Source organism: Drosophila rhopaloa, unplaced genomic scaffold (genome assembly GCF_018152115.1).
Source record: "Drosophila rhopaloa isolate 14029-0021.01 unplaced genomic scaffold, ASM1815211v1 contig_115, whole genome shotgun sequence".
Taxonomy (NCBI): Eukaryota; Metazoa; Arthropoda; class Insecta; order Diptera; family Drosophilidae; genus Drosophila; species Drosophila rhopaloa.
The window spans coordinates 19,801,594-19,817,341 of NW_025334990.1; the positions used below are offsets into that span (position 1 = coordinate 19,801,594).

General features: G+C 39.4%; 1 protein-coding gene across 1 annotated transcript; it reads right to left on the reverse strand.

Moving 5' to 3' along the window:
* Positions 1-10,363: 10,363 nt before the first annotated feature.
* LOC108041895 (protein krueppel) lies at positions 10,364-13,478 on the reverse strand. The gene is made up of 2 exons (XM_017119949.2): positions 13,124-13,478; positions 10,364-12,595 (listed from the first exon to the last, which is right to left on the reverse strand). Exons 1-2 carry the CDS (start codon positions 13,158-13,160, stop codon positions 11,121-11,123), a joined length of 1,512 nt encoding a protein of 503 aa, XP_016975438.1. The 5' UTR covers positions 13,161-13,478; the 3' UTR covers positions 10,364-11,120.
* Between the last annotated feature and the right edge of the window lie 2,270 nt (positions 13,479-15,748).

Consider the following 15,748-nt stretch of genomic DNA (forward strand, 5'->3'; position numbering starts at 1 on the left):
GTTTCGTGTAAAAGTCAGTAGTCGAATTCGCAATCGCCTGGAATTAACAAAGTTAAGACAGAATTGACAAATTTTATTAAATAATAAATACCATTAACAATTATCGGAACTTAAAGACATTTTCTCTCCAGCGATTTATATTCTAGAAGTCGATTCTTCTCCTCAATGTATTTGTGTTTTTCCCGCCTTTCATTTCGGTTAAGTTTATTCACCCTTTGCAAATGAGCTAGCTGCTTGGATGAAATAAGTACCGAGCAAGGGGGGTGCGTCCACGAGGAGAAAAACACAATTTTCCACATTATCCCCCGACAACGACGTCGACGCAGGCTGCGCAGCTCGCGGCAGCGTTGGCGTGGGCTCTATTCAAATTCTCTACTCTTGCTTTACACGCGCGATTTTCGTTGTTTTCGCTTTTACATTTTTTAATAGCTATAGAGTTTTTTCTTGCGTCAGGCTCGACCGGGGGTGGCACATTTTTTTCAATTCCCCCACTACAATGACAACCCTGCCAGCCACTTTCGGCTGTGTGGGTTTGGCACTTAAAACGGTTGCCAGAAACTTGCTGAATTTGTCGTTGAAGCCGTCTTATTCCGCACCCATGCCCGATCCCTGCCACCACCTTCCATCCGCACTTGCGGGTATTAAACTTAATGTTGATAGTGTAATTTTATATTTAAAAGAAACGGCTAAAAAACGTTAGGGTTGAGTTTAAGTTTCTAATGGGAAGTCACCTTTTTGTCGATGCACAGCTGTCGATAATGGTTTGTTGTTTCAAGCCAATATCCAAGTATTTGATTTTAAAGTAATTTAATATTTAGGACATTTATGTTGGGAATTTAAGAAGTGCTATTGCTGAATTACCTTTTTTAATTTATTTGATAGAATTTTAATAAAATATTTGAAGTCTTTGGGGGCATTATATTTAATAAGTATATGTATGATGCTAAAACAATTGTATCAGCAAACTAACTTGGAATTATTAGATATCAATTAGCCATGACAGTCCTCAGGCCAGAAATTTCGCTGTCCTTATCCTTTCTTCTTCTGGCTTAATAAGAAATTACAACATCGATTTTTTTTATTTTGCCATTCCTTTACTGGCTTTCAAGAGCCCGCTAGCAACAAGCAGAGCTGAATAAAAAAATGGGTCTGACGCTCATTTCCGACGAAGTTACCGGCGCCGTGCTTTGCTACTACTGTCGTTTTTCACTGAGGCCCACAGAAGCTAGACAAAAACCTTTGACACAGTCAGCTTTTTTAACCATTTTTAAGGGTAGCTCTCAACGATTTTTTCATCAGCATTTGCACATCCTTTCGAATCCTCGCCTGCCTAATGAAAAGCCCTCGTCAATTACAAGCACGCCACGCGTCTAAAAAAAAATTGAGTCACAAAAAATTACAATCCCATGTAAAAAGTGAAAAATCTTCATCAAAAGTCGACAAACTCAAAAGATGATTGAAAACCTTTTCAAACAAATTAAGCAACCAAAAGAGTTCTTCTTCGTATCAACATTTTTTTAAATGTTGTTTTAGGTAGATTTACGAACATGTTTCAACAATTAAAATTGGAGCGTGTCAATGAATTTTAAGTTTACGATTCGGTATTTAAAAACACGATGGGCAGGTGCGATTTGAAATACAATAGTTTGCAGATTTACATGTTTATGGGATGGTAAAGCCAGATAACTTCTTTCTTGATTTTTTTCAAAACAAATGATAAGGCATGATTGCGATTAAAACTCTGTGGGGTTTGATAAGGCAGAACAAAAGTAAGACTCAAGAAAACGAACTGTATTGGAATATTGGGCTATCATGATTTCGGTACCTTTCAGCAATTCCCGGCCTGCACATGTATTTTCCGAAAGTTTTTGGCCAAGACCTTTTGTCTTCCTGCTGTGCACGTGTGTTTGCCAGTTTTCAATGTTTACCTCGAATGATGTCACGGAAGCAAGATGATTTCTTATACCAACTATTGGGGAAAATAAATGGGGCGGTTGGGGGATGTGAAAGTAAGTTCAATGTGCGGCTTGTTTGAACATGTGTCCTTTCTTTGCGGATTGACCGTTCTATTTGAAAAAGGTATTTGGATCAGGATATGTTTAAAAGTGGCAAGGGTCAGCAGGCGCAACAGCACCGCAGGACATGCCAACGTCAATGGAATGGGCAGCTGTCAGTGCCAGGACTTAGGCCCGCAAGCCTTTAAGTTTTTTCGTTCACCTTGGCGAGCAGCTGTCTAAATTGCTAATAGGCGTAAATGAGACGCCCAATGGACGCCGAAAGAAATCCATAAGGAAAAACTAATTTCCGCTACTTACAAAGACGGCAAAGGACATGACGTGTGCCGGTCGCATTCTTTGCGCAAAATCCTTGGTTGATCTTCAACTGCGTGTGCGGCCCCTAAATAGGGATTATTTGTCGTATGCTAAACAAAAAAAAGAGAGACGGGAAAACTACAAACTGCAGGCAAGTCGGAAACCAAAACCCTTTTCAAATTCCATAAATCCCTATCCTGTGTTACATACAGATCTCTGTCTATACGGTTTTTTTTAGCAGCCGGCATTTGCATACCCAAAAAAAATTATATATTCAAAAAAATGAGGCTGTGCCTGGCAGGACACACGACAAACGCACCCCTCATAGTGATTTTTTCTGTTCGTTACCCAGACAACATTGAAACTCCTGCGGCTGGGATAGCGACAACCCTTTTTTGCACTTTTAAAAAGGGGTCTCCACAACTATTAATTTGCATTTTGTTGCTTTGTGTTGCTGTTGGGATTCGAAAATCAAGTTTTAAAATTACCCCTGAAGTTGTCGGCATCAGGATCTCTCCATAAAATACAAATGCCAGATTTTTTTGGTACAGTTTTTTATTCTGAATTTGACAAGTGAATATTCAAGTAAGCTGTGCAAGGGTTAAAAACCTAGAGAGTAGGGTAAAATTAATAAAAAAAAACCTGGGTACTTTAGCATGTGCTCAGGCAGAATAATTTGGGTTGATGTGGTAAGGGAAAAGATGTAGGGAAAAAAACGCCAGCCGACAAAAGGGTGATTCTTAAAAGCAAAATTTAAGAACCTGGTATTAATAAAGAGATTATTGAGTTAATAATTTACATGTATAGATATGTGGCCTTTTTATTAAATGTTTTGAAATATTCTTCATGAAACAAATAACTTTAATTCAATAAAATCCTAAAATTGGAAAGAAAAAAAAAATATTTGTAGAAAATTATTATCAGTTTGATTTTGCAAAAATTAGTTTAACCTAAGGCACGGTAACACCGAAAACAAATTTATTTAAAAGCATAAAAGGGGTTAAAAAAACACGCTTCCTTGCATGCAAAGCGAAAGTTAATCACAAAATACATTACGGTGGATATAAAAAATAGATGAACAGCAAAAAAATGAGGCAGACGCGCGCGGGTCGTTTTTTTTTCCTGAGAGGGGTTAACTTAATTTATGCGCATAGCTGAGTTGGAAGCATGTCAGCGCCGTCGATTGCGGCAGTGGAGGCCATGCCGAAGCTGATTATGAAGTATGCCAGCATCACGAAATGTTTTTCTTCTGTGCTCGATTTTTTAATTCGGAAAATATGCCTCATTTATGGAACGCATTGCTACCACGCATAATGTGGTGTGCTTCGGCTGTATTCGAAATTATTGATTTATGCTTTCACGATGCGTCTTTCACTTTACAGGATGTGTGCTTTTGGCATTATACTGAATGCGACTTTTACTCCTTTTTTTAGTCTAACTCTAACTCTTTGATTAATCAGGCTATTGCGTTGTCTTTTATAAAAAATTAAACATATAAAGCCATTTACGAATGAAACATTTTCCTTCCACGTTCCCTTATTTTTGAAGTAATACAAAAGGAAGGCAATTCTTGCTGGGGTCGTTCTACTGAGCGCCCATTAGGCGCACTTCAAACTCCAATTAAAAATTATAAGCATGGGTCCTTCAGTCAAAGGCTCTCCCTTAAAGTACACGCCTTACCTATAATACCACCTTGATAAAAATTTGTACATTAAGAAAAACGGCGTGGCCACCTGCGCAGCTCGGCGCCAAATGATTCCGTTAAGATGCTTATGGCAAGCGAAGGACGGCAAGAAGGGGCGCAAATACTTCAAAAGGCATTTAAAACAAAAAAGTCGACACAAAATGAAAGCTAAGTTACCCCACTGCCTCAAAGGGGGTGGATTAAAAGGGGTGGAAAACGAAATTAAATTTTGTACATCGCATAAACTTAATTACTCGCCTTGGCGGCTGGACGAGACGCGTGCAGGGGGATGTCCAGGACGTCATGCTCTTACATCTCCTTGAGAGAGCCTGCGCAGTCGCGAGATTCTTCCTTGCTTCGTTCGTTAATGGTCGCGCTTAATGGGAAATATTAAATTATGCCCGCGCTGCACTGCGCTGTTGTTGGTTTCATTTTGGGTCCTTTGCTAATTTAACCCTCCGGACTCCAGGCTGCCAAACAGGAAAGCCTTTTGTCTTTCCACTGGGATGCTTGCTTTCATTTGAGTATCAAACAAAGTCATTTCCATGTTAATTGCACGCCATTTTGTGCCTTTAGTCCTTGGCCTGGTTGATAGGCTGATTATCCTTTCATTTATGCAAAGTCCTAGCTGCTGTTAATTCGCTTATTCTTTGCCGACATTCTGGTTCTGGGCTTGTCTGCATCTTAATTAATGTTTTCCTTGTTGTTATGCAAAGGAGTCTTATTAAAAGGATATCACTTCGAGTTCTTTTTTATGCCTGTCCACTTTGCCGGATATAAAAGGTAATTAAAATTTTTTCATTGGTCTGTTTAATTGCGTGTTACATATTTTGTGGTGAAATCTTCTGATGGGAAAAACGTGGGTTGCTTTTGTGGGAGGATATTCTCAAAGTAATTCAGCTCCTAATTGTAGTATCTGGCATTCATGTCCTTTGGAAGCCTGCTTTTGGATACAGGCGTAAATAAGTTAAAAGGCTATCTGATGGAAGACTCGCAACTTGCACGGCCTCTATGATGGGTCCTTTATTCTATAAGCGAATTAGAAATCCATTAGGCACTCCAACGACAGCATTCCTAAAAGTTGGGTACTCGAAGCGAAGGTTAATGCAACATTATTAAATAATAAGTGGTTGTAAGAAAAGCCTTTTTGGCCTATATATGGGTTATAATTCAATTGAGCAGTTGGGCAAGTTTATGTGAAACCTATATACTGACCTCTATCGCCTTCATCCCTTTTTCTTCACGCATGCTTAAATGTATGCTACAGTTTTCATAATTTGCACAAAGCACCCGCCGAATATAAACAAATGTGCGAAAGAAAACCCGCAACAAATCACTTAAGTCGTATCAACAGTTTGCCATCACGCCCTCGCCCACACATGCATAAGCAGATTCGACTGTGTGTAGTGAATGATAGCTTGTTGATAGCTCACTTTCCATTCCAGAATGTCAACAAGCAGCACTCCTCCCCGACAAGCACTTGCCCAACACGACAACCAACCATACCATGCATATAATTTTCAAACGTTTTTCACTTGATTTTCTCTAAACAAATTTTGCCAAAAAAAAGGGGGAAAAAGGGTCCACGACCTTCCCAAGGGAGATGCGAAATCCTTGGTGAAGCTCATGGAAATCGCGTGTGTAGTGCCGTTTGACGTTATTGTTGTTGGAAAATTGCCGTTTCCGCCGTCAAATTCGCCGCGGTTTATGCATGTAAATTTGTCCAAATTGTCGAAAATTTGTGGCAAATAAAAAACATATGGGAGAGGGTGGAAGAATCGCACTTGTCTAATGTTTATGTAATCATCGGTACTTTTATCATAGAATTGGTATTATGGTTACTTGGCGTGTTGTTCAGTTGTATAGAGAGGCGTTGCTGGTTAAAAGGATATATGAGGGTGAAAGCGACAGGCCCACTTATGAAGTGTATATTAGAAGTTAATAAAAGAAACTGTGGAAATCCATTCTTTTTTTTTATTTTTTCTCCCAATGATAGATGCATTAATGATACATTATACATAGGAATATACGAATGTGTTAATGCCAAAACTTTTCTCTATATACTCACTCCAATTAGATAAAATGAAGGTTTCGAAATCCCGTGTGAGGATACCCGTCATTACTCCCCTCCCTTCCTATATACGACATTAATTCCATGAGTAATATACGCTCATTTCTTTAGCTTTTACGCTGACTTTTTCCCACTTACTTGGCTTTATCAGTTTTTGTCCTTCCTCTGCTTCGAATTCCAAAGGGGTTGTTTGTAATTTTCTTTTAACAAAAATGTCTTTTTGCTTTTACGTAGCTTTCCCTGAACTTCAGAGAGACCAGGATGAAAAAGATAAATTTAAAATGAGTCAGAGAAACCGCTGAGAGCTGCAGCTTGGAAAAGCTTTGCCCAAGGGGTGCTGGGAGGGGGCAGGGGTAGGGGGTTGGTGTTGGGGCCGAGATGCAAAACGTCTCAATGAGTTTAACGCTCGCTGCTTGATAATGAGCAGCAATGGAAGCGCTTCAGCCGAAGACCAAGGAGCTTTGCCCCATTCCAGCCCAACGCTTTTCCTGGCTGTGACTGCGTTGTTCCAGCATTAAACTCTTTGATGAAGGCAAAGGTGCAACTGAGACGCAAGGTGGCAAGGGCCACCTCTCTTTCCGACAGACGCAGGTGGCCTATTGCCGCCATGCTTCAAAATAACGAAGACGGCGCGGGGGTTGGCAAAGAAAGCGAAAGCACTTCGTATGCAAATGAGTTTTGCGTTATCGTTGCTGCCGACGCCGCTGCTCTTCCCAACCGCTGCTGTTCTGTTCGAGAGGGTTGTTTTTTATTTTTTCCCAACCGTAATTCGCTTTTGCCCTTTCTTTTGCTGCCTTTGCTATGTGTGTTGCTCGAAACTCCAAGCGAAATTAGTAGAGGTCGAAATGTAAAATTATAATGAACGTTGCTTTCGCTCGTGTTTAGTTCTCTATCTGGCACTGAAAATTTGCAACATGCTGTGCAAATTTCTGCGCTGCCCATACACTTTCACCTAGCAGTCATGCTGCGTAAACTCTGTTGTGAACACTGTCTCAGAGTGCCGATCTTGGCCCGATCCTTACTAATTGTGTTTGCCAAAAATTTGCATGCCTTTTCTGCATGCCCTGCCAGGCGCGGCGGGATGGAAAGGGCCTTATGGTGCGCATGTTTTCTTCACTTCGTTTAAAATCATTTGTGTTGGTTTCCATTTAAGTATTGATAGCATCTATTTGCTACGAGAGCCGAACCATTCACAAGATAGGCGTTTTCTTTCTACGCCCAACCGAATGTGCTTTAAATTTTACTAAAGGTTACATAAGAAAGAGAGCATTGTTAAATACAAGTTTCATACAATTTAGTTTAAAAACTGTTGATGGTCTTGTAAAGAGAAAAAGAATTAATATTTTTGTCATATTTAAACAATAGTTTTTGATTATTAATTGCCGCATATAGAATGCCTATAGTTTTCTTTACTTCCATTTTGCATACATATACATATTAGACTTCTTTTTTTTTGTCCTAGTGACTTGTACGCTAGGATGCTAGGAAAGTCAAAATTACATTATAAACAATAACAAAATAATTTTGTATCATTAATGACAGAGAATTGCAATGTCTAAAAAAAGTATTTTAATTAATTTCTAAAATGCAGTCATATTTTGTTAACTAAAAAACAGCAAATGACCCAAAGATATAAAATAAAAGAAGACTCAGATGCTGTCTTCGACATCCTTTCCATATTTCATCCTAACGGCCATCTCCCTTTAGGGAGCTTATTATAATGCCCCGCTTGGTTGGACGCCAATCTTAGACTTCGCGTGTCCGAGTCTTCGTCCCCGCTCTCATTCTTGGACGAGTCGAATTGCGGGTGAAAATCATAATTTTTCAATTTGAATAATGAACAGCGGTTGGCTGCGTCGGCAGTTCGTTGCCAGCGAAGCCTTTAAATTTATTTTGAATGCCTTTTATTTTCTTAGGTTTTCTTTCTTTTGCCGCCCAAAAAATCCTAACAGCCAAACACTCGTAAACTCATTTGAGAAAAATGTTCTGCCCCCAAATCCAAATCATTTACTCGAAAGCTAAAAAAGTGGTAGAGGGTGAGAAAGAGGCATGAATACCTACACTTGCCAAAAACTGCAATCAATATACATCATTTATTTTTCAGAAAACATAAATTTTAAGTAAAGTGTTGCAATCAAAGAAACTAATAAGAAAAATTCAGAAGAGTTTAACATTTGGTGTAGGTTACGTTAAAAGTAGATAGTTTTCGCTCCTCAACAAATTCTTTTTACGTGTATGCTGACAACGTTCACGGAGCTCCAAACGAAGAAAGGCTAAAATGCTAATAAGCAGCGCAGTACGCGAGTTTTTCCTCCGTCTCTCTCTTCTAGACCTTTCTATGTAAGCACATAAGACGCCCTTTATGTAATTCTCGTACATGCCATTTTATATATAGAGGGCTGCCAGGATGAAGCCTTTTTTGGCTGTTGAAAGGGGCACAAAGAAGTGGAGGCGTCAGTTTCGCTGGAAGGTTGAAGGAGAGGCGGTGGGGAGCTAGGGGATGAGTGGGTGGTGTCGCCTTTCCTTCATAGCGTTGTAGTTGTTTGCTCTCTCACTGGAGATTAAATGGGGAAAAACACTGTGACATTTTCTGGCTGCGCGGCGCGTTTTTTATATTATTTTTGCTCAGCTGCTGCTGCCTTCAGACGCAAATTCAAATTCCGGTGAAGGGCTGGGTTAGGCGGCAGGGTGTATTGGGGATGGCGGTGGCGACAGCATTAGTGGGGCGTCTTGTGGCAAATGTAAAATAATGCGAAAGGGCTTCGTTTGCATAAATTAAAAATTTATGTAATGCTGCCCGTTGTCGCCTGTAGGAAAAAATGAGAAAGCTTTGGCTAATTTTCCAGCGGCGGGGTTGTTTCTTGACTGATTGGTAAAAAAAGTTCCTTCGTTTGTTTAACACAATAATGTAATATATATATATTATTTGGTTTCGCGACATACAATTTGTTTATTATAACATAATATAATTTAGTTTAGTTTTAAATTAATAAATAAGTATAAGTATTTATACGTATTTGTTAGACGTATGCATAAAATTGGCGTTTAAAAGCCAGTAAGTACAACAATAAACTAGAAAATGAATACGAAAAAATCTGACAGCTCTGTTTACCTATTATATTCTTACATACATATCATTTGAGTTGTTATAATTTATCTAATTTATATTTACTGAATTTACTGTTGCATTGCACAAGGTATGTATGTGTTTAAATGGCTAAATATGAAAACCAAAATTAATTCGGATTACGGCTCAGCTTTGCTTGTTTTTGGCTACATTGCATAACCTAAGCTGCAGTTAGCATGACGCATAATTCGAATTCTATTTATTTACATATAAATTGACTTTGTATTTCTAAATATTTAATTACATCTAACGATTTAAACATACTACATTTTAGTGTCGAGTATTAATGTACACAATTAATATGAAACATGTGTGGAGGACTTTCGTGCAATGCGCTGAATTTTAGAAAACCCGAAATGCGCTTGCTATCTGATTTTATTATGTTTGTAATTATTTAATCTTGAGGAACTTGTATACCATACACTTGAATGAACAAAGAAAATTACATAATATTTTGTTGCATTTTTATGACTTTAGAACGTACAACAAAGGGCGCATCGGAAAGTTTTTTTTCTTACCGATGTATTGAACCAAAGATTGCGCTAAAATTATTATGTAGTGTAAGTTTATTTTCTTATGTACAACCCTAATTATAATTAATATACAAATATAGTATTTACACTTATTTTTAACTCATCTTATATATGCGAAAATCGTTTTTATTTAAGTTCCCTTTAAAATATGCATCAAAATTACAATACGCATAACTTTGGATTTGCTTACCAATTTTGTTTTCTTTAAATGTTGTATATAAATTCAGTTGAATTGTAAGATTGCTAAATTGTTGTATGTATATACTGTTCAGCTCACAACAATTTCGATACAAAGAGGTATTGGAGGTATTTGGTTATAGCATTTTCTTCCTGTTTACTTGGTTCAAGTCTTACAATTAGAATTAATATATACGAATGATTAAATATGATTAATATACAATTTTGGTTTCGCATTTAGCTATATTTTTAATAAGGGTACTTTCGGAATATTTTAAAAAGTTCCAAATAAATTACAAAATTAAACAACTTTGTTTTAAAAATGGAAGAAGATGAAGTTTAACAGCGACAGAATAATATAATTACTCAATTACTCAAATTACTCAACATTAAGAAAAAAAACCAATAAATAAAAATAATAGACTTTACGTTTTCTAAGAAATTTATTTTTTCTATTCCATGCAGATAAAAAATTTAACTAAATATAAATTTGATTTGGTATATAAAATTATATATTTATTTTTAGGCCAATGAAACGACATTTATTCAGTTTTTATATGCTAATCAATTAAATAATAGTTTTTAATATAAATGGCAAACAAAACAAGTAGCTTAAAAAATTGTATTTATTATTTATAACTTAAAGTTAATTTTGATTTCATGATTATTGGCATTGCTTTCTTTAAGAATTCGATAAAATTATATTAAAATAAACTAACATATTAAATAAAAACATTTGATAGACCTCATGTTTTTTGTTTTGTGTCTTTTAATTTTGTAGTACAATACAATTTGTAGAGCGCCGAATAATTTACAATTGGCAGCTGCATAAGCTGGATATATACAATTTATGGGTCTTGAAACCTAAGGACATAACTTAAATTAGGTGTTAAGAATGGCACGACATTTTCGATTCGATTTGGTGGGGTTTGGCGATAACGGGCAATAAGCTTATGGCATGTTTAGCTAATTTTGTACATCTTTTATGTTTTTTTTTGTGTTTGGTTTTTGCGTTTTGATTAATGTGCTATTATTTCGCTAATTTCTTATTTAGTATTGATTTTTAGTTACTTGTACTTAGCATTAAATTCCTGTTGCAACAATTTAACTCTCCACCTTGAAATGGCAAAATTTTCAATTTTGTGTGGATCATTGCCAGTCACTTTCATCTAATGAAAACTGATCATGGCTATGTACAATTCGGTGTTGGACTGGTCTAGTGGTGATGCTGGCGCATATAGAGAGCAGCGGCGTCATCCAAATCATCCAAGTCAATTTCATCGGGTTGTTCTTGAGATCCGACGGACCGGGGCGAACGCATGCTCAAATCCTCAGGTTCGGTTTGCTCGGGCATATCACTGGCAACATGAGGGATTTGGGGGGGCGGTAGGCGGAACACTCTACGAATATCCTGCGCCTTGCGCCTCGCCATGCTGCTGCTGCAATGGCCATCTACGGAGCTGGCTCCGTCCTCAGACAAATCCAATGGGGCATCCTCTTCCATGATGCCTTTTTCCAAGTCGACAGACTCTTCCGAACCTCCATAGCTGGAGCACATTGCCGCGAATTTATTGGTAGATGACTCGAGAGCCATTGCGGTGACTGCCATGGGATAGTCTCCACTCATAGCTGGTGACAGGGCCGGGGTAGGCGGCGACTGGATGCCACACTTGTGGTTCATCAGATGGTGGCGCCGTCGGAACTTCATGTGGCAACGTTCGCACTCGAACGGCTTTTCGCCATTGTGGACCAGCATGTGGGACTTCAGCTGATTGGAGTCACTGAATTTGCCGTCGCAGATCTCGCAAGTGTAGGGACGCTCTCCAGTGTGCACTCGCAAGTGCCGCCTAAGATTGGCCACCTGAACGAACTGACGATCGCAGTGCGAGCAATGATATGGCTTCTCTCCAGTATGCAGACGCATGTGGGTTTTCAGATGATGGTCACGGGTAAACCGTTTGTGACACTCCGGGCACTCAAAGGGCTTCTCACCGGTGTGGGTGCGTTCGTGGTTCTGAAGAACGTGCTTGTAGCCGAAGCTGCGGGAGCAGATTTTGCAGGTGAAGCTCTTGTCCCGAGCCGGATCCTTGGAAGCAGCACCACCTCCAGCGTGTCCACCCGCACCCTCGTGTGTGGAATTGGGAGAGCTTCCGCTGGAAGGCGGGGAAATAGGTCCTCCCGGAGTATGGTACAAATCGTTTACACTCATGCTGATCTCCGTCTGGAACTCCTTCTTTACCGACAACTTGCGAGCCTTCTTCGCTGGCTCATGGTGCTGAGGCGTGCTGTTGGGGGAGCTCAGCGGATGCTTGCCACTGCCCAAAGGCGTGGACACCGGCGAGTGGGGACTGGCTGGCGGCGAGTGCAAGTGCGTGCCCTGGGGCGGTAGCGACTGCTGGGCTGCCCAGGCTCCGAACAAAGCCGCCGGATTGTGCGGGAACAGAGTGTTGGCCAATGTGCTCATGGGCAGCTGAGCCATGAAAGCGGCGGCCTGACGGTTCGCAGCCAGGAGCTGAGTGGGCGAAAGCATTCCAAAAGCTGAGGCAGCGGCCGCCTGTTGGAGGCCCATGGCTGGGTACATCGCTGCGGCGCTGGTGGCTGATGTGTTGGCCGACATTGGGGGCGATAGCGACATGGAACGATCAACAGCGACGTCCTCTCGTTTGATGCCAGCTAATGCAGCAGCTAAGTCTAAAAAAAAGAAAGAAAATTAGTTAGCTTACTGCTTACAACAGGTCAAATATGTGCCAATCAAAGGAGGGAGGGACTTGGGAGTGTGTTGCTGCATAAATGGTCTCTCGCTAAGAGCAAAATTGATAAGAGCAAACAATTTCACATATGTTATATGTGCGAGAGAATGTTTCGCTGGGTTCTCTTTGGGCTCCTCTCTGTTTGGGGCTCTCTAGCTTTTGTTTTCGTGGGTAACGAGTTAAGTGCCGGTTCCTCGCCAAACTTGTAAACAAAGCCTAATTTATCGAAAGTGCCGATGTGCCTTTTTGAATTTATACGTATGTGTGCATAGATAAATATGGCATTTGCCTTTAACTTATAGACGCTAAGAGACAGTTTAAGTTTTCGTTGCGGAATTTAATATACAAAAATTATTTAACAACGAGTGTTAAAAGTTCAGGCGATTCAAGATTGTTGAAAAATCCAAAGTAATTCCAGACAGGGCAAATATGTATGGTTTTATTTCTAAGTTGATTGAAATATACTTACTTCTTGTCTGTGCGTCTTGAAGCATTGATATGGCCATCAATAAGTTGTTTGTGTAATTGTTCCTTCCAATTTCTTCTTCACCAAAGCAAATACACTTTTACTATTCGCTTAATAAGTTGTTTAATTATGATTTCTTAGACAACAAATTTTCATTTGGGCAACTTGTGCACTTTTAAGGATATGAAATATTTCTTTCACGCACTTTTGTACTTTGAGGTAGAGAGTTTTCACTGATGTATTTCTTTTTATAAAAGTTCACCGATTTTGCAAAATGAGGTAGTTGTAATTTGATTGAGTTTGTTTTATTCGCGTTTGTGTGTGGCACAACAAATGGTTGTTCCTCTCACTGAAAGAGCCAAATCACGACTGATACAAATTCGCTGCGTGCGCTAACTATAAGTACGCTTCGCCTCGGCGAAAGAGTCTCACTCACCCTCGCATTCACGCACACTGGCACAGATCCACACACTCAATTTGCTCTCCTGCTCACACGCACGGAATACGGGTGAAGAAAGGAAGAGAAAGCATCACGGCGACGGCGAAAAACGATCCCCAGACCCGAAGCAGGTAAAGTAAAACTGGGCACTCCGTTGAGTTGAGTTGAGTTGAGTTCTTTTCGTGGGTTTCATTTTTACCTAGAAGTGCTGATTTTTCATATGCAAATTGGTGGGACAGAGACAACCGCTTACACAATTCTATGTCGAAGTAGACTTAAGTCCCACAATCGGTTTGTTTTTTTAAACATGATATGACGATGAGAAGAATCTTTAGTTAGCTCACTAGAGGCTTTTATGACCTTTGCGTTTTTTGTCCGTCATAAAACATAAAAAATCAAAACTATATGTTGCCCGTCAAAGGGCATTAAAAACTTATGACCACTTCCGCTTGTGTTTTTTAGAGCCTTCATAAAAATTGCACTAGTCGCAAATTTTATGTGAAACAAGGATCAGAGGATACCTAGTTTGAAACGATTAACCAGAGGACCCACAAAAAACTCACTCGGATTCGGATGTTCCTTGGCAATTTCCCCTTTATACGTGCGAGCACTATTAAAAAGAACTCGGCTGGCGAAGGGGGATGAACGCCAAAGGAGAACTGGGCGAGAGGGAGACAGTGATAGCGAAAGAGCCAAAAGTCGGTAAAAGAGATGTCAGGGACGGGGTTGAAACTCAAGCGTGCGCTGTAAGAGTGAACAGGAAGTAAACAAAACATCAGCTCGGCGGGTCCCCCAAAGCAGGAAAAGGAACCGATAAGTTTTTGAGAAGTCTGAGTGAGTTTTTTTATGTTTCCTGGCAGCCTGTTGAGCAAAGTCACAAAGAAGTTAAAGTTCGGTTTAATGGGTAACTAATTATTGGCACACGCCTAAAAAACAAATCGTAAATATGGGAATAGTAAAAAACATACTCAGGTAGAAAGAAAACTCTAGGCAAGCCTTATAAAAAACAGTCAGAGAAGCTGGAACATCGGTATTTTCTACTGACGTCGACGTTCTCGGTGACTTTTGCGGATTGACTTTTAAATGGTTTTATGTAGATTTTTATGGCAAGGACATGCTGTGCTGAACTAATGTTGAAAATGGGTCAAAATCGGTATGCTGGGTTTCGTAGGTAGGCCAAGGACGTGCAGAACTCGCCAGGCGGTTAATGCGAACTACCGTGGATTTTTCGAAAGTGAAACCAAACAATAGGCGAAAGGGACACGCATATCCTTGCTCTGCATAATGTTACGTCAAATTCGAATAGTTTTTGTAATGGAACGAGCGAAAAATTTTCGCAAAAATAAAATTCGCAGAAGGCATTAAATAATATTCAAGCATTCGGAACTGAACCTATTGATAAGAATACTGGCGTTTTGTGCTGGGCTGACATCTGACTTCTTCAGCTCAATCCCAGGTTTCGGGATTAGTCAGAAAAAATTTTGGTTTGTTTGCTTGATAAGAAGCGGGGACGGCTTGATATTGAAAATACAATTTAAGCTCAACTGATTTTATTGGGATCCGGGCCTTATCTCTTTTGACTTTGAAAATAAATAATCGTCTATATTATCACGAATAAAACCAAAGCTGTCTAGATTTAGATTCGCAACACAGACCGAAATCTTGCGACGACTTTCACACGTGCTAAACAGTTTATGTGGAAGCCTACATAAGTGGGGCAGTAGTGCGTAGACAAAGTGCGTATGGTTGAGTCCGTTGATAAAGTCTAAGCTGGGGGAACTAACCTGGGTTAACAAATCGGTTCTTTGTACCATAAAGCGGAATATAACTTCGTTTCGTATCTTAAAAATTAAGTAATGGCAATTTATCTTCAAATTATAATAAAACTTATTGTAGTCGACTACGACAGAGACAGTCATTTGGTAAACACAAAAATCGAAAAACCTCTGGTTTTATTTGAAGAAAAAATGTAAGCCTCTGTAGCCCATGAAAAATCAATACTCTGAAGGCAAACAAAAATGAAAACTGTATTTTTTATTCCCTAAAAAGAGACAAATTTTGAACAAATATATCTAGTGAAAACGAGGGCTGTCAACAAAAATGTGATTGTTTTATAAAAAAAAGGGGAAAAGGGGGAATAAAACATAAAGTGAAGGCTTTAAACATCGAAGCAACTCATGCACTTCAAA